This window comes from Heptranchias perlo, chromosome 29 (assembly GCF_035084215.1).
Source record: "Heptranchias perlo isolate sHepPer1 chromosome 29, sHepPer1.hap1, whole genome shotgun sequence".
Lineage (NCBI taxonomy): Eukaryota > Metazoa > Chordata > Chondrichthyes > Hexanchiformes > Hexanchidae > Heptranchias > Heptranchias perlo.
The window spans coordinates 29,040,076-29,067,936 of record NC_090353.1 but is presented as its reverse complement, the minus strand read 5'-3'; the positions used below and the strand labels follow the sequence as shown (position 1 = coordinate 29,067,936).

Below are 27,861 nucleotides of genomic sequence, written 5' to 3'. Positions count from 1 at the left end.
GGTGCAGTCCCAGAGACAAAATCATCGGAGTCATATAGATCAGAAGACCCCAAGTTCAAACCCCTTCCCCCACCCCCCACGCTGAATGGGCTGGTCTCTGCAGTGAAGCAGCATTACAAATCGGCCTAGGTTAAGGAAGGGAGGGTGGGGGAATGGCCATGGATTCCACTCCTAAATCGCTATTCACCAACGTCTGCTAGAGGTCCACGTGTGTGGAAATTCAGCTGAAGACAGGCTAAGATGTTCTCCACAGTTAGACAGCTTGCCAACACTCGCAGTCATGGTTCACATATGAATAATGACCACTTAGACAAGTTTTCAGTGGGCAGCTACTGTACCCTAGCAAGGGAGTCAGTGCCTACACGGGGAAAGGGGAGAGGAACAAAAAAAAAGGGCCATTCAAGCCTCCAATTTTTTTAAAAATTTTTTTTAAAGTTACCAGCAAGAGGTTCCAATTTCACAAGCCAAGCCAAAGTGTAGGGAGTTCAAGTCAACTTACAGCTGATTTAACTATACATTCAGGGCAATTCAGAATTTGAGGCAACTATTCTTCAGAAAGCTAACTGCAACAGGACATTATATACACTATATATTAGACACAGATACACACTATACAGTAGGAAAGTTTCATAATGTTCAAATGTTACTTCAGATAAATGTAGCATCAAATCATTTGCATCAACTGTCGCCAGCACGGTCAGTATTGAGAGGGCAGCAACAAGCAGACTCATTTTGCAGATGTATTCCTAGTTTGACAAGTTGCCCAGATCTATGCCACAATCATCTCAATTAAGACACTTGGATCTTTAAAGCCAATTTTCAGCCAATGTTTTGCAATTTGCTTCCATCTCACAAAATAAGGATAAGAATAGGAGGAAAATGAATTAAAAAGGTTTCTTTTCTAAAAAAAAAGTTGTCCTCACCTTCAAATTTCTCCATGGCTGTGGCCCTCTCTACTTCTATGATCACTCCAGCTGTTTACCCCTTTGCCATTCTCTGCTCCTCAGATATTGGCCAACTTCTCATTCCCTATTTTGGCCACTGGTGGCCTCTCCCTCAACCACTATGACCTCTCCCTCAACATACCCACCTCATCAACTCCTCTCTATTTTCAAACACCTCGGAGGTATCAGCTCTGGCTCAGCTGTAGCGCTCTCACCTCAGAGTCAGAATGTTGTAGGTTCAAGCCCCACTCCAAGGACTTCAGCACATAATCTAGGCTTATTAATAAGGAAGGCAAGCAGTGCAGTACTGAGGTGCCGTCTTTCGGGTGGGATGTTAGGGCGGATGAGGCCTCGGTTTTTCAGGTGGACGCAAAAGATCTCATGGCAATATTTCGAAGGAGAGCAGGGGAGTTCTCCCCATCGTCCTGGCCAATATTTATCCCTCAAATCAACATCACTCAAACAACAGATTATCTGGTCATTATCACTTTGCTGTTTGTTGGAGCTTACTTTGCACAAATTGACTGCCATGTTTTCTACATTACAACAGTGACTACACTTCAAAAGTGCTTCATTGGCTGTAAAGCACTTTGGGACGTCCTGAGGTCGTAAAAGGCGCTAGAAAAGTGGAAGTTCTATCTTTCTTATTCTTCATACATTCATCCCTCTGCTTCTTTTCCCTTGCTATCCTCTGCTTAGTGTCCACCGTAAAGTACTCAGACACATCTCTCCGTACATGAAGAGCAGTACAGGAAGGCTGTTGTAAGCGTTAATTAATGTAATATTAACTCTTAAGCAGACACTTGAGTAGCTAATACAAGTATTAAAGGGCTGCAGCAGTGTCTGAGCTGAAAGCTTTAGGAACCAGCTGCCCCAGAGAGACAGACTATCATTTCCCTGAACTCAAGGGTTAAAAGAAGAGGGTTAAATTCTTCATGCAACATTAGGGTTCGGGGACATTAAGCTAAATGCAGCAGCAAATTCATTTTCCCCTTTTCTGGTCCCATGATCATTGTGTACATTGAGGCAGCTAATTATTAATAAGGAAGGCAAGCATGTGTGACAGATGTACTACATCTCTGTCAACACATTCCCTGTGGGCAAACAAAGACACCGTTTGGACTGTTGTAGCAATTGTCAGGTCAAACATGATGGATCTCCAGTCTTTTGATTACATTCAAAAGAGATCATTTTACCTTGAGCCCACCGTACTAATGCTATTTTGCAAGGACAGAGGAGTTCGGTACACCGGATAAGGCAGCTACTGAGTTTAATCACTCTTAAATTGACACTACGTAGCCACATGTGGTTTTCAACTTCATCCCAATTCCTGGGGTTCAAATCAATCCAATTTTCAGTCAGTCAATTAGTCTACATGGTACAGTCCACATCTTTTGTTTTCTATTTTTTTTAAAAAACATACACTCATCAGTTGGAAGCATTCCAGTCCTAGGAGGAATGAGACCCACTTGTACTTTTGTACTTAGTGGTGGCATCAACCAATCCCAGGTCATCAGGAACCTTTTGAAGGCAATCCCCCAGTTGCATGCTTATTGAATTCTGCTTTCCACACTTTCTACCCGTAGGCATTTTTGAGAATCACCGCAGCATGGTGGTTTAGGATGGCTTGTGTCTCCGTTGGGAATTGGATTCCAAATACTAAGGGCCTAAATCAGTATAAAGATACGTGCAATCTCTTAGCGTGGGCTAGACTTCCATTATGAACCTGAAGTTCACGACACACGACACACCACACACCACACACCACACACGACACACACGACACACACGACACACGACACACGACACACACACACACACGACACACCACACACACACGACACACCACACACGACACACCCACACACGACACACCCACACACGACACACCCACACACGACACACCCACACACGACACACCCACACACGACACACACACAAACGACACACACACAAACGACACACACACACACACGACACACACACGACACACACGACACACACACACGACACACACACACACGACACACACACACACACGACACACCACACACGACACACACACACACGACACACCAACACACGACACACGACACACCCACACACGACACACACACAAACGACACACACACAAACGACACACACACAAACGACACACACACGACACACACACACGACACACACACACACGACACACACAACGTTAGCCAATTCAATGTAAGTAATTGGCAAAAGAGCCAAAAGGTGAGATGAGGAGAAATTTATTATGACCTGAAATGCACTGCCGGAAAAGAGTGGTGGAAGCAGATTCAATAGTATCTTTAAAAAAGGAATTGGATAAATATTTGAAGGGGAGAAAATTGCAGGGGAGTGGGACTAATTGGATAGCTCTTTCCCAGAGCCGGCACTAACATGATGGGCCAAATGGCCTTCTGTGCTATAAGATTCTATGATTCTAAGTTTAAGTATGCTAGGTATGGAAAAGCTGGAGTTCTGTTAAGAGACGTTTTTAAATTTTAAAAGCTGTTCAATGAAATGAAGCGTGAAGTTTGCAAAGAAAAAAAAACAAGCAATGTTGCTCTTAAAATATTCATTTGCTGGTGGAAACATTGACTAAAATTCTACCACTAACCATTCTGGCAAATTAAACTACTTCAAATGCAGTCTACTCCTAATAACAGCAAAGCAGCTTTTGTGTTAAAATAATAATTATCCAATAATTTGAATTAAGCAATGCAAATAACATAGCAATAGTTGAAAATCACATGAGAATTCAGTGCTAAAACAATTTGAATTATCCGATAATTCAAATGAAGCAACTTTTTGAATTAAGAGTGGACGTCAGGTCCCAACTTAGTGAAAGTAGTGAGAACTCCCAGTACGGCCTTGAGGGGCAGGCAGAGGTTTGTCCTTACAAAGTCAACCGAGAAATCCAAAAAAAAGGGTATCCAGAGGAATCCCCAAGCAAATTCAGGGCCTATACAAATTTGTAGGGAGCATTTACAACGTAGCTACCACTTAGAAACTAATGTTAAATTTATAGTATAAGTTCAGCCTAATTAAGAGAGCATCCAATATTGCACAGAAAGGTCTCAAACAGCAATGAGACGAGTGACCAGATAATCTGCTTTTGGTGGTGCTGGTCGAGAGAGGCTAGGACACTGAACTCCTCCCATGGTCGTCTTCGAATAGTGCTACAGGATCTTTTTTGTCTACCTCAATGGGGAGATGGGGGCTCCCTTTAACGTCTCATCCAAAAGACGTTACTGAAATTCCACAGTCCATCCCCAGGCTCGAGGGCCACTGTGCACACTCAGAAGTTACAGCCAAGCTCTTGACAGCCAGTAATAGCTTTAAAAACAATGGTTACAAATCAAGATGTGGACAAGGAAACCACATCCTAATGCCACGCTGGTGGTAACACTCTCACCCGTGAACTTAAAGTTGTGGGTTCAAGCCCTAATCCAGAACATGAGCATAAAATACAGATGGCCATTTCAATGCAGGACTGAAGGAGTGTTGTAAAAGGCGCCAACTTTCCGATGAGACTTTAAAGTGGTTCCTTATTTGTGTGGATGTAAAAGATGACATGGCACTATTGAAAGAAGGAAAGGGAATTCTGCCAATGTCCTGGTTAACATTCGTCCATAACCACCAACAAAAAAGAAAATCAGCTATTCATCTCATCCCAGTCTGTGGATTCTTGCTGTGCACAAACTGACTGCTGCATTTTGCCTACATGACAGTGACTACACTTCAAAAGTAATTCATTGGATGTGAAGCACTTTGCAATGTCGCACTCCATTGGCTACTTTTATGACTACATTTTCTAGAAGCTCCTTGCATGCAATTAGAATTCCATTACCATTGCTCATCGAATCCTGTCTGAATAATGGGAGTGATTCTGGGAAGACTGCTCAGCTGCGGTTTCTAAAATGAGTGCAATGGTCATAAACTATGCCAAGGGACCCTTGCACACTCTCCAATCAGTTGCAAATGATCACAAATTTGAGGAAGATTGCACAAATGCAGATAGGCCTTTTCTATCAGATATTCACTGAACCAAAAATATCTCTGGTAAGAAAGCTCAATGTTTGCCTGTACGAAAAATGCATTTTAACTACAATAAACCATGAAGGGTGATAGTTTTATAAATGGAAAAAGTAATGCAAAATGTGGCAGCTCCTTGAGCAAAAATGTTTATTATTTTGCCCACTTTGAATATTCCCACAGTTTATTGAGTTTCTTTAATATAAATAATATGAACCTTTGTAATGTCAGAAACTGCACTACTTACATGCAGCTTTACTCAACACTAGTTACCAAGTAGTTTTACTCTTCCACCTCAAGTAATAACCATAGCAACCACAATTGCCTTGATCAGGTTATGGTGTTAAGTGTCAAATTAGGTCTTGTTGATCAATACAAAATCAACTGATCAGTTGTCGGAATGCTCCTGCTAGCCACCATTTCAAAAAGAAGTCCATCTCTGTAGTCCCTCGTATCACTCCAAAAGCTATGCGAACTCAGTCTCCAGAATTCAATCACAACAAGTTGCAGAATACCCAAACATACTTTGGACATTTAAATCTCTACCATTCTTCTTTACAAGTCTATGTTGGGCAAAGCATATGTTCTCACCTCCTAGCCCCAGTTCCATGAAGAGGCCAAGTTCCAGGTAACCCTAACCCTAACGCAGTTGCATTTCTGAATTGTAATGTCTGAAATTTTATAGAAATTTGGCCGTCAACCTGCTAATGAGCTAGTAACCCTAACCCTAATGCTCCAGCCAAGTTACGTCAGCACTGATACAGACAGCCTGCCATTTAAAATATGTAGCTGCCCTGCAAACTAAAATTGTGCATTTCTGTCCAGTTAAAGTCTAACGTCTAACCGCAATTTCCCAGGCAAGTAAATATGATAGTAAGCCCTACCCAGAATTGGGTAGAGGGAGGTGGAGGCTAACTGGATTGAGGGATTCAATTTTAATTGCGCGCAAGTGACGGTACAAGTGGCCTTTTACCAACCTGGACTTTGCAGGATGAATTTGTGCAACTTAAGGATTTCATAATGGGTTTCCATTGGTCAAGTTGGACTTCCTTTAAAATTACTACAATATAAATAAATATTCAGCAGAGTAGGCTTTATAGCAGGGCTTTCCAACCTACAGCCCTTGGATCATAACCTCCCCCCTGCCCCCAGAGATCTGGCAATCTGGCCCTTAAAATCAAAGCAATTCAGTCCAATTTGTGCCTACGTTCTCCAATTGCTGCTTTGTCCGGTTTGAACCTTGTGGCCCTATATTTGAAAAGGGCTGTTTTGACCCCGTTGCCTCATTGCTGGATAAATCTTGAAACAGAACACCGTAGACCCGTTTGTAGAAACAACAAGAAATATATACAAGTTAATGGGAACATGGATTTAAACATTATTATGCCCCGAGGCTCCAGAATATGCACTATGTGGCCCCTAAAGGCTCAAGTTTAGAAAACCCTGTTTTATAGCCCTTGTACAATTGTTATTCTCACACCAGATTTAAAAATCAAAATTCTATTGGAACAATATAGCTATCGTTCACTGTAATGGTAACCCATTCTGTTGTGCCTGTCTCATGTCATCTATTGTGTGGTGTTCTTTCTACTTACAATCAAACAAGACTAGAAATCCATACAAAAAACTCATACCCAGGGGAACTTTAGTGAAATGAATTTAAAATTCCATGCCTCAGGAGAGGAAACAATACCAAAAACAGTGTAAGGGCTATTAGACCAGTATTCTGTTGAGAGGTGGCATTTGAGGCGATATGTAAAAAGAATGCCCAGTTACCATCTCATGTGCTAACAGGAGTTACAAAGCATTTGCTAAACATTTGATTGAGCTTTCATAAGCCTTTCAGGTCATTTGCCAAACCCCAGATCACACTCACCCTCCAAAGACGACATTTGAATATAATTTTGATTCTATTTCCCATAGCTGTTACACGTGGGTACATGCAAACACACTGAATGCAGTTTTTAATTCTTTTCCGATTTACATTTCAAACACCATCATACCTCGGCACAGCTCCAACCTAGCAACAAGTGGAACCACCAAACTCCCTTACTATTTATTTATGGGAACAATTGTATTGTTTGACCTTCTATGTTTCCTTCAAAAAATGGATAACAACAAAATGTCACTACTTACTGAGCCTTGGTCTCTGTCTGCCTCCGTTGGAAGTACACCAAACCATGAGGAACAAGAGGAACAAAAACCAAGTTAGTCATTTGCCCTTCAGCAGGTATGTCATATAAAACACAATCCGTTCACTTTGTTTTATGATTACAGAACAGGGGAAATGTCAAGAACAAAACCAGACCAATTCAGCATTTCAAAGCTCGCCCGTCTTGTGCTCCCTCTTCTATTGCAACATCCAGCTGAATTTTTAAACAGTCTTATGGAGTAACATGGTGCCTTGTGATGGCAACACACAAAATTCCTCTGACTGGTATCCCAATGAATGCACCAACCTGCCAATTTCAAAACTGGTCAATGCCCTCACCAAAAGCCCTGAGCAGAGGAATCCTACACAAACACCTGCATCCCCTCACTGCACAGAGCAACCTTATTCCACTATATCATGCCTGGCAAATTATTCTAAACTTTTAATCACCCTTGAGTAAAGTGGCTCTTCCTCAGTTTAAATATCATCTGCAGGACCCGGTACCTGCTTTACTTTAAAGTGATATTCAGGTTTACTAGATCATTTAATTTAATGTAATTCAGAAGTCCGCACTTCTCTGAACGGTACAATTTGATTTCCTCCAATCTTTCCTCATAGATCATCCTTTTTCCAATGCTTTTACACTTTTTTGCCATAATAGGGTACAGAATGCTGCAACTGTGGCCTAAGGTCTTACACAGGTTCAATACTGCCTCCTTGCTTTTGAATTCTATGTCAATGGTTGATTTTATGGCCATACCTACATGTGCTCCAACTCTAGTGACCTACTTGTCCACACACCAAGATCCCTCTGCGCGTCTACTCCATTTAAAAAGGTGCACTTCTGTCCCTGCTCGTATTTCCAAAATGTTTTACTTCAAATTTTTCTATAATCAAACTGTACCTGCCAATAGGCGCCATTCTGGAGGAATGTTGTTAACTAAATCGGAAAGGTTGTAGGGGATCTGGACCTAGAATCTTCTGCTGTCAAGCAGCCTTCCCCTTCCTGGGAAATGTGCCCAAGGGGTTATCTTGAGAACACTTGTCCCTGCTTGCAGAAGGTGGTAGAGCACTCAGGGCTCTTGTGGCTGGCAGTCATTTTCTGCAACTTTATCTTTCGCCAATATGGACCAACTACTCACAGTGTAAACCCACAGGAATCATGGGGAGCTCAAACCTACTTTCAGCTCTATAACCTTAAAAGGTCAGCGAAGCTTCACGCTGGGAATTTTCTTGGGGGGGGGGGGGGGGGGTTTCTCCCGATCGGTCACGATAACTTTGGCAGAAGATCAATGAAAATTCCCGTCAATGTAGTATATCCAGAGTTACAACTGATCTTCCGCCAAAGTTACGGTGGCAATCGGGAGAACTCCTTGAAGAGATTCCCTGTGATACTGTTTAGCATGGATGCTAACGGTGCGACGAACAGCAAGAATGGGAGTGCAGGCATCGTATTAAAACCTGCACCTAGAGAGTAGCAATCAGTTTTAAATACTCCCAACCGTTGCATTGCAGGTAAATAAGCATGATTACTTTACCTCTACGATGCTCTGGATCTTGATGGTTCTTGTCTTCTTTAAGTGCAAACTGGGGATGAGCTGCAAGAGCGTTGGAAAGGGCCAGAAGACCCGAGCTGGCACCAATTGAGGACATAGCAGGAAGCTGCAGTCCTGAAGGATGAAGAGCGAGTGGGAATGGAGATGCATGGTGGGATAGCTGTTGGGGTTGGAAGTGGTGCTGTTCCAAAATGAGGGAGCAGGAGAAAAAGAAAAAATTAGAAATTAAATTCCACAGCACATTTATGCCTAACTTACACAATCTCAGCTGATCAAACCATCAGCATCCTCTTCTTGCCCCCCCAAGTAAATAATAAATTGTGCCCGCATCAAAAATGATTGGATTTTAAAATGTACAGCATCTAACACTGCAGTCCCATAAGATCAGTAATTCATCATTGAACAAAAGAAGCATTTAATCATTGGAGGAGATATAAAATATTACATCTCCCCCCACAAGGGGGTGGGGATGAATTGCCATTTCTGCTGATCTGCCACATAAAAGGTTTCGCACTTACCACGACATCACTAGTCAATACAGGGTTACTTTGGCTGCCACGCTAAGATTTTATATCTTTAAAAAGTTATTGAGGCTACAGTAAATTATCCATCAAGTTTCAATCATGAATGCAAAACCAACCTAATTAATGCAGACAGCTTAAGCTGGGAGCTTTCAATTTGCTTGCACTACCTCCAGCGTAAAACCGGCTGGCTTCTTCATGACAGTCATTAATATATTGTTCAAAAGAAGCCATTCTTCACACTTTAGGCAAACATTTTCATTCTGTTTTCTTAATATGGTCCCTTAAGAACTTGGAATACATGTGGCAACTTTTAGGTGAAGTTAAATAGACCATAGCCAGCATGCTGATCATTGAAGAGAAGTCTGGGTAGCATTTCTGAATGATTGAAATTATTTAAAGCATTATCCCTGCAAAATGTAAGAGGGGTATGAGAAAGGAAATGATTCAGTTGGTACATGGGATATCTATGCTTGGATTACACATTGATTCGTAGTTCAATGGCTTTCAACTTTTGTTATTTTGACCCATGTCAATCGCCCAGTGGGCTAAAGTCTGCTTTTAATTATTTTTAGGAAGCCCATTTAAAATGAGGCCTCGGTAGCCCCAGGCTTTTAGATGCCATTCTCTTCTCTTTTATACGGTCCCTTACTTACAGCAGCTCCAGCACCAGGCTGTTGTCATCAACCCTCCCTCAAGATGATGGATATTATCCAGATGTTCGAAACCACGTCAAAGTGAAAACAAGCTTCGGAGGGGGGGAACCCAACCACATTTGGTAGGCCAGAAAATAATTGCATTGACAACTCAGCTGAACTAGAACTGCAAAAGAAATATGCATACAAAGGAGTATCTGGGTCATGTGCTGTGGTCTCGAACCAATCGTTTACCAATTACTACAACACCCTGCTTCAAAAGTCATTCACAAAACTTTGGCACCTGGCCACATAAGAAATATGGAATAACGATCACAGAATTCCGGTTCAGTTATGTTTTTTCTCGCTTATCTTCTTGTATTGTTAAAATAGATTTTGATCTTCTAGAGCTCCTCTGTGCAATCTATAGTTTCTGTGGTCCCTACGATGCACATTTCAGCTCAAACAACTTCATGTCACAAAGCCAAATCCATCACAGTCTCTACACAAAGTTTAGCAAAGGATTTTCATTTAATAGTCACGATTATTTAACAGGAAAGGCAATACTTGTGGTGAACAAAAAACCGAAGTGGGGGGGGAAATAAAACACCTGACATTGATGTCAGTGGGGTTGAATAATTGTCCAAAATCAGTCACTAATACAGGTTACATTTTTAGCAAACTTTTACTGAGACTAGAAAAAAAACATATCAATAACAACATTAAGAGGATGAATTTGAAGGGGATTCTCTGCCTTATGTGTCTTCCCTGGAGTTAATGGAACAAAGCAAATTTGGAAAAGCCTAATAACTGTGATTATTAGAAAATTGGCCATTAATTTAAGCATTTATCACTTCAAATGCCAAGCACAATGATGGAAATCTGAAGGCTTACTCACATGGTAAGATGAAGGGAGACTTTTTTTTTGTAAAATGCAAGAATCAATTTTCAACAACTATGTGAAGATATCTTGTACATTCCTTTAATGGAGCCTCATGAGGGCACGGTTTATCAAGCAATGCTTAGTCCAGGTGTTTACAAAGTATGCATTAACAAATTAGGAAAGCTCTATTTTCAAAGACCACTAGTGTAACAACTCATTTGCCATAAGTAGCGCAGGGTGCATTCACATAGTGTAGCTACAACGGGGTTCTGACGTTGCAGAGACTCCAAAGGTGGTGTGTAAACGAGGTCAATGGCAGATAGATCTCCAGACCCTTAAGCTTGTATCCCCTTGAGTATAGACGATTAAGGGGTGATCTAATTGAGTGTTTAGGATGATTAAAGGATTTGATAGGGTAGATAGTGAGAAACTATGGACCAAAGGCAGGTAAATGGAGTTGAGGTACAGATCAGCTATAATCTAATTGAATGGCGGAACTGGCACAAGGGGCTGAATGGCCTACTCCTGTTCCAATGTTCCTAGATAGGCTGCCCAGACGTCAGACGGTAACAATTAGGAGCCTTATTAGCCAATGCAAATCAGGATCTCATGACATCAATGGGACCCGATGCAACATTGAAGTGCCAATGGGCAGAGTATGCACGACGCACACTCCAACCATTGACACTTGGTGTCGAGTGGGCTAACCAGAAGTCGTTAAAGGGACCGTTGCAAGCCACATTTAAAAAAGGTTTGTAAATGATTTTTGTGGGGCCACTAAAATACACCCCTCCCCCAAAGGTGCGTGACCTTCCAGAGTCCTCCCTCCCGATTGCCTGCCTCCTCCACCCCCTCCTCCCCACCCTTTAACTGCACCATCTGGGCTCCATGGTGTAGCCGTTGGATTTTTGGCCCTCTTCTCCAATCAGTGAGCTTCTCCAAATGCACGAGCGGTTCACCGACGGAATACCAATGAGGCCCGACCATGAAAAGGGAAAGTTTGCACAGCAATATCACAGATGTATCCTGAACTGCAGGCAGCAAGAAATCCAAGGACAAAAATGCAAACAATTCCCAGCTTTGATTGCAGATCACAAAAAGATTATTCTGGCATCTATGAATGTAGTTGAGTATGAAAGGCTGCATTCCCCTCACAGGCTGCGCAGTTTAGGATGTGAAGGAAAACAAAAATAGGGACAGAAAAACAAAGAAATAAAAGATCTTAACCAATAGTGCAGGAAGTTAAAGTTTTACTGAGTTTGATACATGACATTAAAGAACACACTTTATATCAATTTTGCATTCCTCTTCAAACTGATCTGTGTTATGTTTAATGTTTTAAAGAACGTTTAAAGCAAGACAGTGTAGCGATCTAGGGGAAATCTGCATCATGGCTTCCTAGATTTGAGTGTCCACTGAGCCACTCTTGGGTCAGTCTGAGTCAAGTGATCCATTCTCAATTAATGGGAGTCACCGGAATACGTGAGCAGGCAGGGCAACCCGATTAGAAACAAAACTTAATGTTTAAAAAAAGTCAAGACTATTTTCGAATACAAAAAAAAGTGGCCAGCTTCCATCCCTCCCACATCTTCCTAAGCAAATCACTGTCATTCTCTCTGATGGACATCATTGGGGTGTCTTAGCAGGGAGGGCACTATGGCTGAAAATCAAGTCTCATCACTGTTCAATCCAGATTAAATGAAGCAAACTGGCCAGTTAGGATACGGAGGTTTTAGATTGCAGAGGTAATGAAAAGACTATGTATTATACTTCCCTCACATAGGAGGTCATAGTATTACAGGAAACACCTGAGGATATCAGGAAAGAGTAATCCCATTTATGATTACTTTCCTTTCCTTCCCCCCTCCGATAAAAATAAAGAATCGATCTCAGGAAGTCCCTGCTAACTTGTTTTTCCTATTTTTAATGCACGAAAGCATATGGTCATGGAAAGACAATACAAGTAAAAATGCAGCATTGCTGTAATGAGACCAAGGGGGGAGATTGGTAGGAAGCCTGGAAGCAGAAAACAGTAAATTGCCCTTAAGATGATATCAAGTCAAAACTCCATCTCAACTTGTTCTCACGCTACTGGGAACCATCAGTCCAGGTCCCACTTGCTTGCAACAAAGGAGTCCAGAACAAGACAGTCCATCAACCCCACTCCACCTTAAACCCATGCACAATTATTCTCTCCCTCACCACCCACTGATCTATTTTATTTCCTCCCCCCTCCCAGTAAATATAAGCAGGGCTATGTGTATCGTTAGTGAGCGTACCTCTCTGACAGACTAGTGAAGACCACATCAGCAACTTGGAAAGAAGTCATCTGGTTCACAAGTCTTTGGTGCACTTTCTACTGGCTGAAGAGCAGAGCAGTGAGATCCCAAGAGACCTCTTACTCCCACTCTAAAGAAGTTTCAATTTGTGAAATAGAGGAGTGGCACAATTTAATAAAGTGAAAAGGAAGACTGCAAATAAAAAAAGCTTGAACCATCAGAAACAAGACTCAACCACGAGACATCTGCCCTTCAGACACGTTGGAGACCAAAACCCAAAAGCAGTGAGTGAGGAGGTAAAGAATGCTTTTTGTAGATACATTTATAACCGCAAATACCAACTGCCATGCAAATTAAAGTCAGAATGAAATGGTTAGAGAAGAATCCTTGAAAATGAGGCTGCTAGTTATAACACTTGCCTCTCCACCATCTCAACAAAGCACCACCATGCTCCCCTTCATGAATGTTACCACTATCCCAAGTATTAACATAATCTTGAATACTTCACTCCTCTAGAACAATCTTTTAAAAAGTCCACATCCATGTAATCATAATAAACTGCACACAATGTTGCAGAAAGGCTGCATCTGTCAAACAAGAGAAAGTTCTGCATATTTTGTAATTTATATCAGACCAAAATTAGAAAGTGCACTTTTTGGAAGGATACAAATCCATTTCTCCCCTCTCCCTCCTCCCATTTCTTACTGGGCCACGCATCAACTGTGGGATGAGGTCAACTGAGCTGATCCTAGGTATCTTCCAGTGCTACTCAAACACCATTGAGCACAGCATGAGACCATCAAAAGTTTGTGTCTGCTAGTCAATAGGAAAAGTATCTCTCACCATCTCCTAACAATGTAGCTGAGATCATGAACTTGGAAATGAGGGGGGCCGGGAGGGTAGGAACCACAATTATACATCCCACCAACTGGCCCTTTAAATGCTGCACTTTCACACGACGTAACACTTCAAAAGATTTTTTTTTTCAAATAAATGTTTCTTTCATACTTTCTACTTCCTTGTCCCCAGGAGGAAGAAATGTGGAGAAACATGCAAACAGAAACAGCAATTTGCATTTATATAGGGCCTTTAACATAGTAAAATGTCCCAAGGCGCTTCACAGGATCGTTATCAAACAAAACTGGACACCGAGCCACATCATGGGATATTGGGACAGATGACCAAAAGCTCGGCCAAAGAGGTAGGTTTTAAGGAGTGTCTTAGAGGAGAGCAAGTTAGGATAGAGGCAGCAGGGTTTCGAATGCGCTCAGGTTTACAGGGTGGGTGCAAGGTAGGAGGCCAGTCAGGAGAGCATTGGAATAGTCAAGTCTAGAGGTAACAACGGCATAGATGAGGGTTTCAGCAGCAGACGAGCTGAGGCAGGGGCGGAGACGAGCGATGTTACAGAGTGAATGCCAAGTGCTGGGAGTTTAAAGGGTGTTAAAGTCCCAGAATACAGATTCAGTCCAATTTACTTGGATGGTCCCGTGACAATATCAATGGACACCCTTCCCTCCCCCACCCAGACTTATTGGAAGCAGATATTTACATGCAGAAACCCAGATTTGTAAATCCCAAACTATATAGCTTCCTATAGACTCAACAATCCTACATTTGTGTTAGAAGGGGAAAGTCTGAAGGGGGATCCAAGTGCTAAAGGCACAAAATGAATCTTCTTGAGGGGAGATGGTTTGTGAGTACGCTCCTCTGTGAATTTGTCCAGTGTTGGAGTCTACAATCAGCCAATCAATCCACTACCCCACCCCTACCACAAACCCTCCCCACAATCCTCCTGGGTAGGTCTTCATGAATAATAGAACATTTCAACAAAAATAGACACTTAAAATATTAAGCACAATGATTAAACTGTGAAATGTAATCGCTCAATTAATTTGTTTTCTGAAATAAAAATGTACAAATTTTTTTTTAAATTAGGAATTTAAAATGTGTTCTCTTTTTAAAATTAAATATTGATATTTCATAATATACCAAGTTAATCTAAAAGCTGAATAAATGACCCTTAAGTGGAAGCAATTTTTTTTAAAAAAAGAGATATACAACAATTTTCTTTCCAATATCTTATTAAATTGTTTCAACAGTTATTTGCTGAAGTGTTACTGACTGAAAGGATGGGCAGAGTGGCAGGGTTTTCTCTCCTCTCCCCACTGCCCCTTGTGTGGTCACTGCTCAGGGAAAAACTGCACCAGATGTCTCGCTCCTGCTAGGTCACCCCTCAGTGGGGCCATCAAAGCCCCAGCCAGTGCTTGGAGTGCTCACTGACCTTTGCCAGCTTACATGACCTTTGATGCTTCGACCTCACCTCAAAGCCACAGTTCTGGCACTGCAAACGCTTGGGGGTCCGAGGAGATTTCACCAGCCCTGGACTTCTCTGCCTTTGAACCAGCCAACATCGCCCTCCTCTCCCAACTGATACCAAGCTCGCATGCACGCACACGCAAACACGAGGCACATCTCACAAAAGTTACAAACTACATACGTATGTATTTACAATTAGCAACTATTCCCTGGACACTGAAAAGCTGATGAGCATAACCATACATCAATGTAACTTTTAAGCTGTACCCAGAGCCTTACTTACAAACACCTCACAGGGGAAGCCCAGTCCTGATCTTCACTTCCATCTGTCCCACCAAGCCCAGGACCCATCTCGGGGAGCAGCGCATGCGCACAGTGCAAGACCTGCCTCAAGGAACAGCACACAGCCACATTTAAATAGAGACAGGGTGGAGTGGAGAGCCCGAAAGTATTAGTGGAGGCTCCATTCGGAGATTGAAGTGCAACTGTGACCATTGAAGTGGAGAGTAAATGCGTTCAAGAGACAAGCACATGTATTTCTGGAGAGAGAAGGCATCGCGGGCCAACAGGAACTTGCATTTATATAGCGCCTTTAACGTAGAAAACCGTCCCAAGGCACTTCACAGACAAAAATGGACACCAAGCCAAAGGAGATATTAGGAGGGGTGTCTACAGGCTTCGTCAAATAGGTGAGTTTTAATGAAGGTCTCAACATTGGGGGGAGGGGGGGGGGAGCGGGGGGGGAAGCTGGGTACATGGGGTTAAAAAGAAGAATCCTTGCTCTTGGGACCCCATCTTACAATTTTTTTAAAAATCAATTTTGTTGTTTTTGTTTAAATTTGTTCATGGGATATGGGCGTCGCTGGTATTTATTGCCCATCCCTAAATGCTCGGGAGAAGGTGGTGGTGAGCTGCCTTCTTGAACCGCTGCAGTCGTGTAGTGAAGGTTCTCCCACAGTGCTGTTAGGTAGGGAGTTCCAGGATTTTGACCCAGCGACGATGAAGGAACGGCGATATATTTCCAAGTCGGGATGGTGTGTGACTTGGAGGGGAACGTGCAGGTGGTGTTGTTCCCATGTGTCCATCAAGGTGATTTATAAATTCCCAACCCTGACACTTTCTACTTCAGTATCAGGAACCCCTGAGTACAGAGGAATTGGGTGATAGGTGCTTTATATATTTAGCAGTTTAGAGGCTTGCTGTTGCCACCAGCTCCAGATCGGCATGTCACCTATGACCTACAGCAATCTAAGAGCACCACCGGTCAGACTTGGTATGGCCAGCTGCTTGAGAGATCCAGTTTTTAAAAAGTCTTCCCAACTGCTACCCTTAGCAAATCCAGCAAGTTTACTTTGAGGTTGCTGCCAACTGTGTGTGGACAACACAACAGGAGCCAGCATCACTGGACTGCCACTAAACCCAACATAAAAAGTATCTATAGGCTCCCTCTCCTGTGCCCCAAAAACATACCTCAACCCCAACCTCAGAAAAAGCACAACTACTTTACCAGTGTGGCATCTTTCTATATTCTACAGCAACCATCCAGTGGCATCTCGGAGTGAGATTGCCTCAATCTGTGCCAAATTAAGACAGTTTCGCGATTTGGGTCCAAACCTGAGTGGAATTGAATGGATAGTACCTCATTTCATGTACAACCCTCACAGACGGCAGAGGAGAGTTTTACTGAATCAGTCTTAGCTGTAAGCCATCGTCTAACTCACTGTATCACCCAGTCCCCTCAGATATGATCTGTATGAGAATGTATTTGACCAAAGGCAATTTATTTTTAAAAAATGGTTTTCCTCACTAACTGTCTCCCCCCCCTCCCTTTCGCTCCTGCAGACGTTGGTTTTTTGGTGGGTGACAGTTCCGCAGGCACCAGGTTCCCATCAGCACCTCGCCTGACTTGAGGATTATTCACAGTAGTCTTGACAAGGGAGTATCAGCAAGCTACTCAACCTTATGGGGCATCACAGCCAAGCCATGGCCCATCCTCGTTCTTTGTCTGCGCACACGTTTCCAAGAATGTTTACTGGATAGTGAGGAGAAGCAGAAACTCTGGACGATCTTCACCTCCTGAAACCAGTGTCCCTATTGCCATCATGGCTGAGGTAAGTCAACTCAACATGAAGGAGAAATCCAACATGGAACCTTTCTAGTGTGTAACAGCCAACTACTGTATTTTCTTTTTTTGTTCACGAGCACATACATGCGCCATTCCATTACTTGGGAGGGATTAAAAACAAACACACATGGCTCTTTTCCTTCTGCAAGCTAAAGCTGGTTTAACAAAGAGCGTTTCTTGAAGGCAGTTACTTCTCAATAGCAATTAGCTGGAGCTAGAGGGGCTGAATTTAGCCTTAGGTGGTAGTGAACCCATGTCACTCCCAGCTGATTTTCTTTTCCATTGAAGTCAATGGATATCACGCAGAGTGTAAAACGGACTATTGTCCAAGGCCAATTTCACCCCCAAAGTTCCTGGCTGTGTTTTGCCACGACTGTCCCTCAGCCGGCTGCCTAGGGAAATGCAGACGTGAAGGAGAAAGGTCTTTCTTTTTAAATCTGGAAACACTGCAGCTTGAAATAAACGTATAAAACCATGCACTCAAGTCTTGCCACCCGAAATTCAGGAATCATCTAAAAAAAACAGCACATGCATTTAAACTGAGCCGCCGAGGATGAGCAGTTGGTTTGAGTGAAGAACGTGGCAGCTCCAATGCAGGCAGCTCAGACCCATTCCATTCGACCGCACTTGGTTTGAATTTGACTGTAAATAAGATGATTCCACAAGGCCGCCTCACATGTGGTCTGCTAGGTTTCTGTGCATGGAGATTCCCCCAATCTCAACTGAGGATGCTAGACAGAATCTGGTCACGGGCTTGCACATTCTCTCCTTCCTCTCCCTCCACCCCCATCAAGTACACCTTAGAGGCAGCATTTACATTTATATTTATTAATAGGAGCCTTGAAATGTTGAGATTTCTACAGAACCAAGTAGGAAAGATATGTTTTCTTCGAGGCTAAAGAGCAACACATTTCAACTTTGAATAGTATGTTCTGAATCAGTGTAAAAAATAACCCACTTATCTAGCTAACTAAAGCAGCAGGATCTCCCTGTGTGTCCACACAAATCTCGCACTGCACTGGTTTTGGTACTGAACTTACACTAAATGCAATGCAGGCTTCAAATTTATATACAAGCAGTATTCTAAACTTTTCAAAAAGAAGTCTTCCTAAATTGTTCGGATAAAAATGGTATCTGACTGCACGAGCAATTTTTTTGAAAGCAGATTTTTTTGCCATAGTCCAACCATAGGAAATTATTCAGTCGCACTCTCAGCTCCTCTCAAGGGGGGGGGGGGTCTCAACCGTCAGCTCCTCTTTAGGGGGTCTCACAATCAGCTCCTCTCTAGATTGGGGGGGGGTCTCTCTCCATCATCACTCTAGTGGGCGGAGGGGGTCTCACCGTCATCTCCTCTCTAGGGGATCGCACTATCAGCTCCTTTCTAGGGGATCTCGTAAAATGTGCCAGTTGTGCAAACCCTACAGTGCCCAAGTTAGAAAGTCCATTGGAATAAATGTTAACAGGTATACATACTGGGGGTGGTAGAATAGGAAGTCCTCGGACCCCAATGGCAGCATTTAACTCGCCCATGGTCACCTGCTTTGCACGTTCTATGGTCTGGATTACCTGTTGTTGATGCTGGAAAGGTACCAAAGGAAGATTAGTAAAGTTGGATGGAATAAACCAATTCAATATATGAATTCAAATTCTAGTAACAGGGGTAAGTCACCTTCAAGGAGCAATAGTCTAAAGTGGACATTACCATAATTCATTTTCAAACTTGTTTTGGAATTATTGACACCCTCCCAGGGACTCCTACCATCTAAAAGGTAGTGCCACTGCCAGCTACCTACATCACAACTTCAAAAATACTTCATTGGCTGTAAAGCGCTTTGGGACATCCTGAGGTAACGAAAGGCACTGTATAAATGCAAGTCTTTTTACCCAAAAGAAGAAAAAGTGTGATTACTGCTCTTTTCTTTATTTCTGTTGTATACTACTAATAGGTTAGGTTAATAAATACAGGAAAAAAAAATCAAAAAATCTTGGCCACAAACATATAGAAAACTATGACCTCAGGTACTCCCTTTTATCCTGTGGCACCTGGGTCAGGAACCCCATTTGAAACCTTATGCCCATACATTCCTTGAATTTCACTAGCCCAAAACATATAGTCATTGCTTTTGTGTTAAATGTAATTTAACTATTTCGTAAACTGTAATAAACACAAACGAGAAACGCAAAACCAAACTTATTAATGGGACTTAACAAGCAGATGCATGAAAAATTTAGTTGAACTATTAATAAATTTCACAACTGTTACAAAGAAAAGTCATACTTACTTCCTGTGATAAGTAAGGAAGGAGCTGAGCACAGATCACATTCAGTCTCTTCGCTATTTCAGTCTAGGAAGAAAAGGATTGGATTTTAAACAAAAATATTCTAATGCAAAGCTGCAAACATGAATTCATGCACATTAGTACAGTAAATGGATCTGGGATTTGTTTTTGCTCCAAAAGGTTAGCAAGCATTAGTCCACATTAGTATCTTGCATGTTATTGTGCACTTAGAATACCATAAGCAATACCTTGAAGGCTGTCTGCTAACCAGCTCAGTGTATGATCCAATAGTTTCCAGTATGCTGAAATAGGGAACCCATGGCTAAGTAATGTACTTGGTAGCTCTCGACGATTTCATGGGTAAGTGCACTTTGACGCATTATTAAGCCATAGAAGACCAGATAGGGCCAGGTACAAACTGAGTTAGTTGATCTCAGCCAGGTAATTGGAACAGTACAATTGTTCAGAGTACCCTTGTGCTGGGTTGGGGGGCGGGGGGGGGGAAAAAAGAGAAAAGACGGGAAAGGGGAGAAAGAAAGATTCGGGGAAAAAAAAGGAGAGGAATGAAATGAGAAGAAGAGGCCAATTCAGTGGTCCCTGTCGGCCTGTACCAAGTCGATGTCTGCTGAGCAGAGCATCACGCTCAGCTGTAATGCCCTCCCTCTCCACCATGTTCACCTGCTGACGCTCATCCTATGCTTGCATAAAAAGAATGACCGCTTGGTTTTTGTTCTACAGACTCCATCAGCCCTCTGGTACCTCAACCAAGACAAAACCAACCATTATCCTTTCATTTTTTTTTACAGCTTCCAAACAGCTAAGGAGTCACCGTACTTGTCCAATGAGAAGCTCATGGGGTTTGGGCACACATGTTCAAGGCAGCCTTTTTTTCCCCCACCACTATGATTTTTTAGAAAAAAAATTGGGAAATTCAGTGTTTCAGTTTTCAGCTACATTGAGTGATAAATTTCTCACCTTAACTGATTTTCTTATTTATAAAGGGGATTGGAGGTTAAGGAAGTGTTTGAATCCAGTAAATATTGTTTTCTTTTTAAAAAAAAAGCAGCAAAATATCACACCACACCTAATTTTAATCTGGAACTGCCAAATGAATTTATTGAACAATAGAGGAACAAGTTAATAAATAACAGCTATATCCAAGATATGATTGACAGTAGATGTTGAATCATGCCAACTCCTCAAAAAAAATTGTTCCCCAGCTCCACGTTTTATAATTTGTAAAAATTATTTTTTTCTTATGGAAGCTGATGGGTTTGACTAGTCTCTTCAAAAGTTCCAAACCCACTCAGGTGTTGAACAACTCAGACTCAAATACTCCTAAAAATTGTTTATGGATTTGAACTTAAAAAAAAAGCTGCCAGTCATGCATATAACTAAACAAGTCACACAGTATATTGAATTGTGTGTCTAGGCTCCTCCCTCAAGCACACTACTTGGGAGACCAAAATCGACTGGCAGTCATTGCAACTTTGAATGGAGCCAGGCTGCGGACAGGACTATAAATACTGCTGGTTTTTAACTCCTTATGTATTGTGACTGAATGAAAGGAGCTACTGCCAAACTAAAAGGTGGCACAAATGCTTCCTTTTTGTCAGGTAAAATAGATAAAGAACTTTATTTAGGATTAACACATTATTTTTTAAAAACAGACAAAAGGGGATTCAAACCCCAGCAACAATGGAAGCTCTAGCTTTTAATTAGGATTCAGTGCCGACGGGTAAGTACTGGAGACAGAGACAGGCCTGGGAGACAGTGTACATACTCCAGAATATTTCAGCCACGGAACCAGTCAGGCTGACAAACTCATCAAGCGCACACAAAGCGGAGAAGATAAAAATGAAGCAATTTATGTGACTTGCGCTGGAAGGGAGACAAAAAGAAAGAAAAAAAAATCCTAAAGAGCATGTGTAGCCAAAAATAAACCCTTAAATAAAAGTTTTCCCCACCCAATCTGCTTCCCTCACACACACACACACAAAAAAACACAGGAAATTGAGATAACAAGTTTGTCAATTTTCAGGTTAAAAAGTCAAGTTTTTTTAAAAAATGGTCAGGAGCCTGGGGACAGCAATAAACTGAAAATAATCTTACACAAACTGTAAACACACTTTTGAATACGTGCTGTATTAGATTTCCAGTAATGGTGGTAACAGCATCTTATAAATGGACTGTCAGCAGGTCTGCACAAAGATGGCCCTCCTTTGTGCCAGTACCTAACCAGACTCCTCAAGGGCCATCAGCAATCACACTGTGCAGTCTACAGTGAGAGGTGAGTGGTAATTAACAGCAGGCTCGAGCACTATAGATAAGAGCGCCGACATACCCTGCATGACAAATAGGGGGGAATTAAGTGGTCACGGAGCACTTTAAGATATAGTTACTTCCATTAGATTCTTGCTACCTATTGAATTTCAGGGGGCTAGCAGAATACAGATTAACTCCTTAATAGTTAGTGACAGCATCTTAAATGAGATTTTTTTTAAAATAGCCTAATGAGTGATGCTGGACGCCGAAACAGAACAAATACAGAGAATGATTGCAAGGTAGTAATCCAAAGTAATGTGTGGGCGACAGCACAAAGCTCAAACCATCGTACTCCCCACCCCCATCGTTACCCTATGTTATGATTCCACAGTCGGTTCCCAGTGCCTCAGCCAAATGGCCTATTCCTCATGCACACGCTTAGATAGAGTGTGCCAGCAGACTGCTCAACTGTGGGGGGAATCACAGCGAAGCCCAATCCGTCCTCACGTACCTTCCAGCAGGAATCACTAGGAACCTTTAGTGTATTCCCCCTCTCCCTATCGCAGGGATGTTGAAGCCAATGGTAGCACCTCTGGTGTGCTCAGCTTCCAAACATATAAAACATTTGTTAGGTTAAAATTATTCAAGACTAGCTGTTAGAGACTACAGGAGCAATGCCTTTTTAAAAGTCCATTTTTGTGCCAGCCATGGCTATCAATCCAAGCCAACTGTCAGCAAGTTTCATGTCCTTGACGTACAAGGACAATGACGCAAGGATTAACAAATGTGCCTCCATTACCAGAAATACAATATCCTGCTGTGATTACTGGACAGTCCTTAGCCCAATAACATTTACACCACTTGATCTTTACTTATGGAACAGACTTTGAGATTTTGTTCTTTAAGCATCTCATCTGCAAACTTTACTCAGGAGCTGGAATTCCATTTAAGTTTCCAAAAGAGCTTCAATTAACACACCAAAAAGGAAATTAACCATTTTGCATCAGCAGCTTTCTAAATTTATGTCCATCATGTGGCATAGCAAGTCTAAAAAAATTCAAATCATTCAGGAAAGACTGTTATATGATCTTACACTGCTTCCATGCACAGTTGGCTCAGCTGGTTGCACTCCTGCCTTATTCAGAAGGTTGTACTTTCAACCCCTACTTCACACTTGCCACACAATCTAGGCTGACACATCAGAGCGCACGACTGAGGGAGTGCTGCATTATCAAAGGTGCTGTCCTTCTGATGAGCTGTTAAGCTGAGCTCTGGATGTCTGCCTGTTAGTAGTCACAAATGTTAAAGATTCCCAGCGCTCTTCAAAGAAGAGCGAGGAGTTCTTCCCGTGTCCCTGGCCAAAATTCTCCCTTTAATAAAAAGCAGATTAACTGTTCGCTTAACTCATTGCTGTTTGTAGGACTTTACTGTGTTCAAAATGGCTGCTACGTATCACTCACGTATAAAAGAACCGCAATTAATTGCCTGGTTCCGAGAGATGTGATAAGGTGCTATATAAATGCAAGTCTTCCATTCCTATAAACATCATAATGCCACTTCATTTTTAAAGTCAAATAAATCAGGGGGTCTACAAATTTAAATTAGCTCAAAAATTAAAAACAGTTATTTTCAACCTTAATCTCCAACTGGGATTTAAAACTGGAGAGGGGTAAATGCTGCTTCACATAATGACACAGGAGCACATTGTACTTGAAGCAATTTACACCAAAATAAAACTGATGGCGTTAAAAATTACATTTTGTTTTTAAATTGCTTCATACCACAACAAAATCCTCAGTGGTAGACAGGTCAATATGACATTTATCACATGAGTGAGCAAAGCAGGATGGCTCACAAGTACCAGCAGTGCTTGTGAGTTATTGGGTTCCACTCACTCAGTCAGGGGATAAACACAGACAAGTATCCTTCATGTACACCTCACAGAATCAATATTAAACCAGTAGTGAAAACCCCCAGTGGAGTCTGTTCCTAGAGACACCTAGACGCAATGAGATGTGAATATTCGAAGACCTCGTACTTTTAAAGGAGACCCCAACACACATACATCTACCAAACACAAGTGGCATGAAATCATTGCTCGGAATGTACACTAGCAAGGCGCTGTTACGTTTCAGGATTTTCCAGAATGACTTAAAAAGGAGTTTAAGCTTGGTGCAAGCTCTTAATTTCTATCTCTATACCGCTCATTATGTGTGCATAGCCATATCTCTCACAACTCAGGTGGCACGCCTTTTCATGTCACACTCACACCAGACTAGCTCAAGTTCCATATTGGTAAAATAGTAACAAAATCACAACTGAACCAATGTAAAAGAACATACCAATCAGCAAGTAGCAAGCAGGAATGAAAGCACCATTCACAAAGTTCAAAAAAAGGACAAATCAGAAATGAGCAGTCAGCAACAGCTACCAATTAAAGTGGAACAAACCTTCTTAGAAGCTAGTTTCCAAATTCTCTCAGTTGAAATGTACTGCCCGTTCCCCATTTTCACACCCTGACACTCACCACTTGTAACATAACTTGAGCCACACCACAAAATATCCATCAGTCCATTATAAGTGTTGGGTCACGTTTACAGAAAACAATCTGAAAAAAAATGCCAGCATTTCATCCTATAGCCTGAAATTTGTAAGTTTAGAGAGGGCTAATTCACCCGAGGGATTTACCAGCACCCACCTGGATTCCCACAGAGGACTCGAGCGATGGCCTTAACAGGTCAGACAAGCAACTAAACATCATAGCCAAGCTCAAGACCTCAAACTATCTGTGAAAAATGCCATGGGAGAGAATCCTACGAAACTGGTCCCATCCACTCAAATAAAACATGCATTTATATTACGTTTTCTGGGTCATCTATGCATGTGCCACTCCCCGAGCAGAGAGGAAAACCACTCCACTTCTTTGAATCACAGAATGGCTATAGCACAGAAGGAGGCCAATCGGCCCATCGAGCCTGTACCAGCTCTTTGTAAGAGCAATCCAGTTAATCCCATTCCCCCATTCTTTCCCCGTAGCCTTGCAAATGTTTTCCCCCTTCAAGTATTTATCTAATTTCTTTGAAAGCCATGATTGAATCTGCTTCCACCATCCTTTCAGGCAGCGCATTCCAGATCATAACCACCCGCTGCGTAAAAAAGTTTTTCCTCACGTTGCCTTTGGTTCTTTTGCCAATCGCCTTAAATCTGTGTCCTCTGGTTCTCGACCCTTCTGCTGTAGGTGAAAAAACAACCAAGCCTATATGCAACAACTCAAACCTTTTCTTTCTTGCTTTTCAACTCATCCTCCATATCTTGTCTCACCAACTGTGACATGGTCCAAGGGAGAATAATGAGTGCATCTCACCACTTATGTGGCACACGATTATGCAACAAATTCAGTAGCCCCAAACAAACATTTCCCTTCCCTTATTCCCTCTACTGGGCTACGGCTCTATAGGTGCTGCAGCTCTCTTGTATCGCACCCAAGTGGCCATTCTTCATGCACAGGCGTGCACAACACACGTTAGCATGTTGTTCCACCATTGAGCGCAAATTTGTGAATTCGATCCTGACCTCAGGTGTTCCCACAAATGTAACTTCCAGCAGACAATCACTGAATAGTGACCAGACACAATTGTAGCACCCCTAAATGCTGGTCAGCCAAGATCTGCTAATTCAGTGTAGACCAGGGACTGGGACTTTTCTGTCCCTACAGTTCACACCACACTGCGCAGTGCATTTATCAACTGGGCCAAATGGGACTGGGTTCTGTGGATTTGGTAACGGTTGAACTTTTTAAAACATACACAAGTCCAAAATACAGCAACGCCCAGAGAGCTAAATGTGAGAAAGGCAAAGAGCAGCAACAATTACACAATAGTTGAATGAAAAGGTTGCATACAAATAGCTGTGCTATCATTTGTATGCTTTTACCTTGCTCTGGGTCTGGATCTCGAGAGAGCAACCTTCAAGTTCTGCTCTTTTGTGTTTACACTGTAAAGTGAAGCTGGCAACCATGTAACATAGCTCCCCAAAAGGAAAGCCCATGCAAAGATTCCTTCTGCTAGCGCATTTGATCGCTGAGGTGCCGCAGACGAACATGTCCGGAAATCAAATGCAGAATTGGTTCGGAGCATCAATGTAGTTGTATCACATGATTCCAAGATCTCCGAAAAAGGACAGAGGACTTAGATTTCCAGAACAAGGAGGCATAACCTTAAAATCAGAACTAGGCCATTCAAGGGTGCTGTCAGGAAGCACTTCACACAAAGGGTAGTGGAAATCTGGAGGCTGGGGGCTAATTGAAATTGTCAAAAATGAAATGGATACATTTTTGTTGTTAGGTAAAAGGTATTAAGGGATATGGAACCAAGGCGGCTAAATGGAGTTGAGATACAGATCAGCCATAATCTAACTGAATGGCAGAACAGGCTTGAGGGGCTGAATGGCCTTGTGACAGATCAGGAAGCCCAGGCAAAAACTGAGTCTCTGCTACAGTTGCCTCAAGGTGGACCAATATACATCATAGTGCCATCAACTGCACAAGACCTGCATGTCAGGATTCAATACATCTACAGTAATGCAGCAACTTTACCTGTTGAAGGTAACAGCAGCTTTAACAATTGCTCTCAGTGGGGTTTGAGGTGGTGGGGGGGGGTTGAGGAAGGGAGAGGAGATACAACAGTGTACACTGTGCTTTGGAACGTTTTTCTATATTGAAAGGTGCTCTAGAAATGCATGCTGTTGTTGCATTCGAGTAAATGGGCCCAGTTTTGTAGGATTCTCAACGATGGAAACACCATTGGCTGTTAAGGGTTAAACAGCATATACATGTGGGATGCTGGCCAGGAAGAGAGTTTGCCAACACCTCTGAATTTAAAGCTTCCGCTTGCTGAAGAGATAATTCAGGAGTTGGCAGCATTTAACAAGGCGTTATTTACAGTCCCCAAGGACTGACTATGATGGATTTCCTACATTTGTCCTGTGTAAGGCAGCAGCACTTTTGGGCCACAGTTCCTGCTGCACTTACACTCATTAATAAATCATTTACAGCCTATTTGCACTCACCATGGGAAATCAAAAATTCTCCACAATATCACAAATGGATTATTTGCAAGCTAATTTGTCTTTATTGTTTTTGCTGTCAGACAGACAGTTAAATGGTTTTACATTATTACAATCTCAAAGTACCAGGCAAAAAAAATTCATAAAATTGTATTTTCCTCTTTAAAAAAGGGAGGAAACAGCAGGTTTTGGTCGCCATCATTCACTAAAATCAACCTTCCGAGTTTGAACTCTGTCATTCCCTTCTATAAAGCAAACCAGTTCTCCGCCCCCATTACCACACCATCTGAACACACTTCTTAGAATCATAAAATGATACCGCACAGGAGGTGGTAATTCGGACCTCCGTGCCTGCTCTTTGAAAGAGCTAGCCAATTAGTCCCACTCCCCTGCTCTTTCCCCATAACCCTGCAAATTTTTCCCCTTCAAGTTTATATCCAATTCTGTTTTGAAAGTTATTATTGAATCTGCTTCCACCATCCTTTCAGGCAGTGCATGCCGAATCATAACTCACTGCGGAAATTTATTTTTCCCACCTCATGTTGCCTCTGATTCTTTTGCCAATTACCTTAAATCTGTGTCCTCTGCTTACTGACCCTTGTACCACTGGAAACAGTTTCTCCTTATTTACTCTAATCAAAAACCCCTCATAGTTTTGAGCACTACTATCAAATCTCCTCTTAACCTTCTCTGCTCTAAAGGAGAACAACCCCAGTTTCTCTAGTCTCTCCACTGAAGTCTTTCATCCCTGGTACCATTCTAATAAATCTCCTCTGCACTCTCTCCAAAGCC

The 27,861-nt window shown here is 42.2% G+C and overlaps 1 protein-coding gene across 2 annotated transcripts in view; it reads right to left on the bottom strand.

Moving 5' to 3' along the window:
• The window catches only part of LOC137299552 (transducin-like enhancer protein 4), a 135,261-nt gene that overhangs the window by 53,024 nt on the left and 54,376 nt on the right, over positions 1-27,861 (bottom strand). For both annotated transcript variants that reach the window (XM_067968370.1, XM_067968371.1), the window contains exons 5-8: positions 19,744-19,806; positions 18,935-19,039; positions 8,685-8,883; positions 7,131-7,147 (exon numbers count right to left, since the gene is read on the bottom strand). In XM_067968370.1, the coding sequence (XP_067824471.1) occupies positions 7,131-7,147; positions 8,685-8,883; positions 18,935-19,039; positions 19,744-19,806 (384 nt within the window). The remainder of the gene's footprint in view (positions 1-7,130; positions 7,148-8,684; positions 8,884-18,934; positions 19,040-19,743; positions 19,807-27,861) is intronic.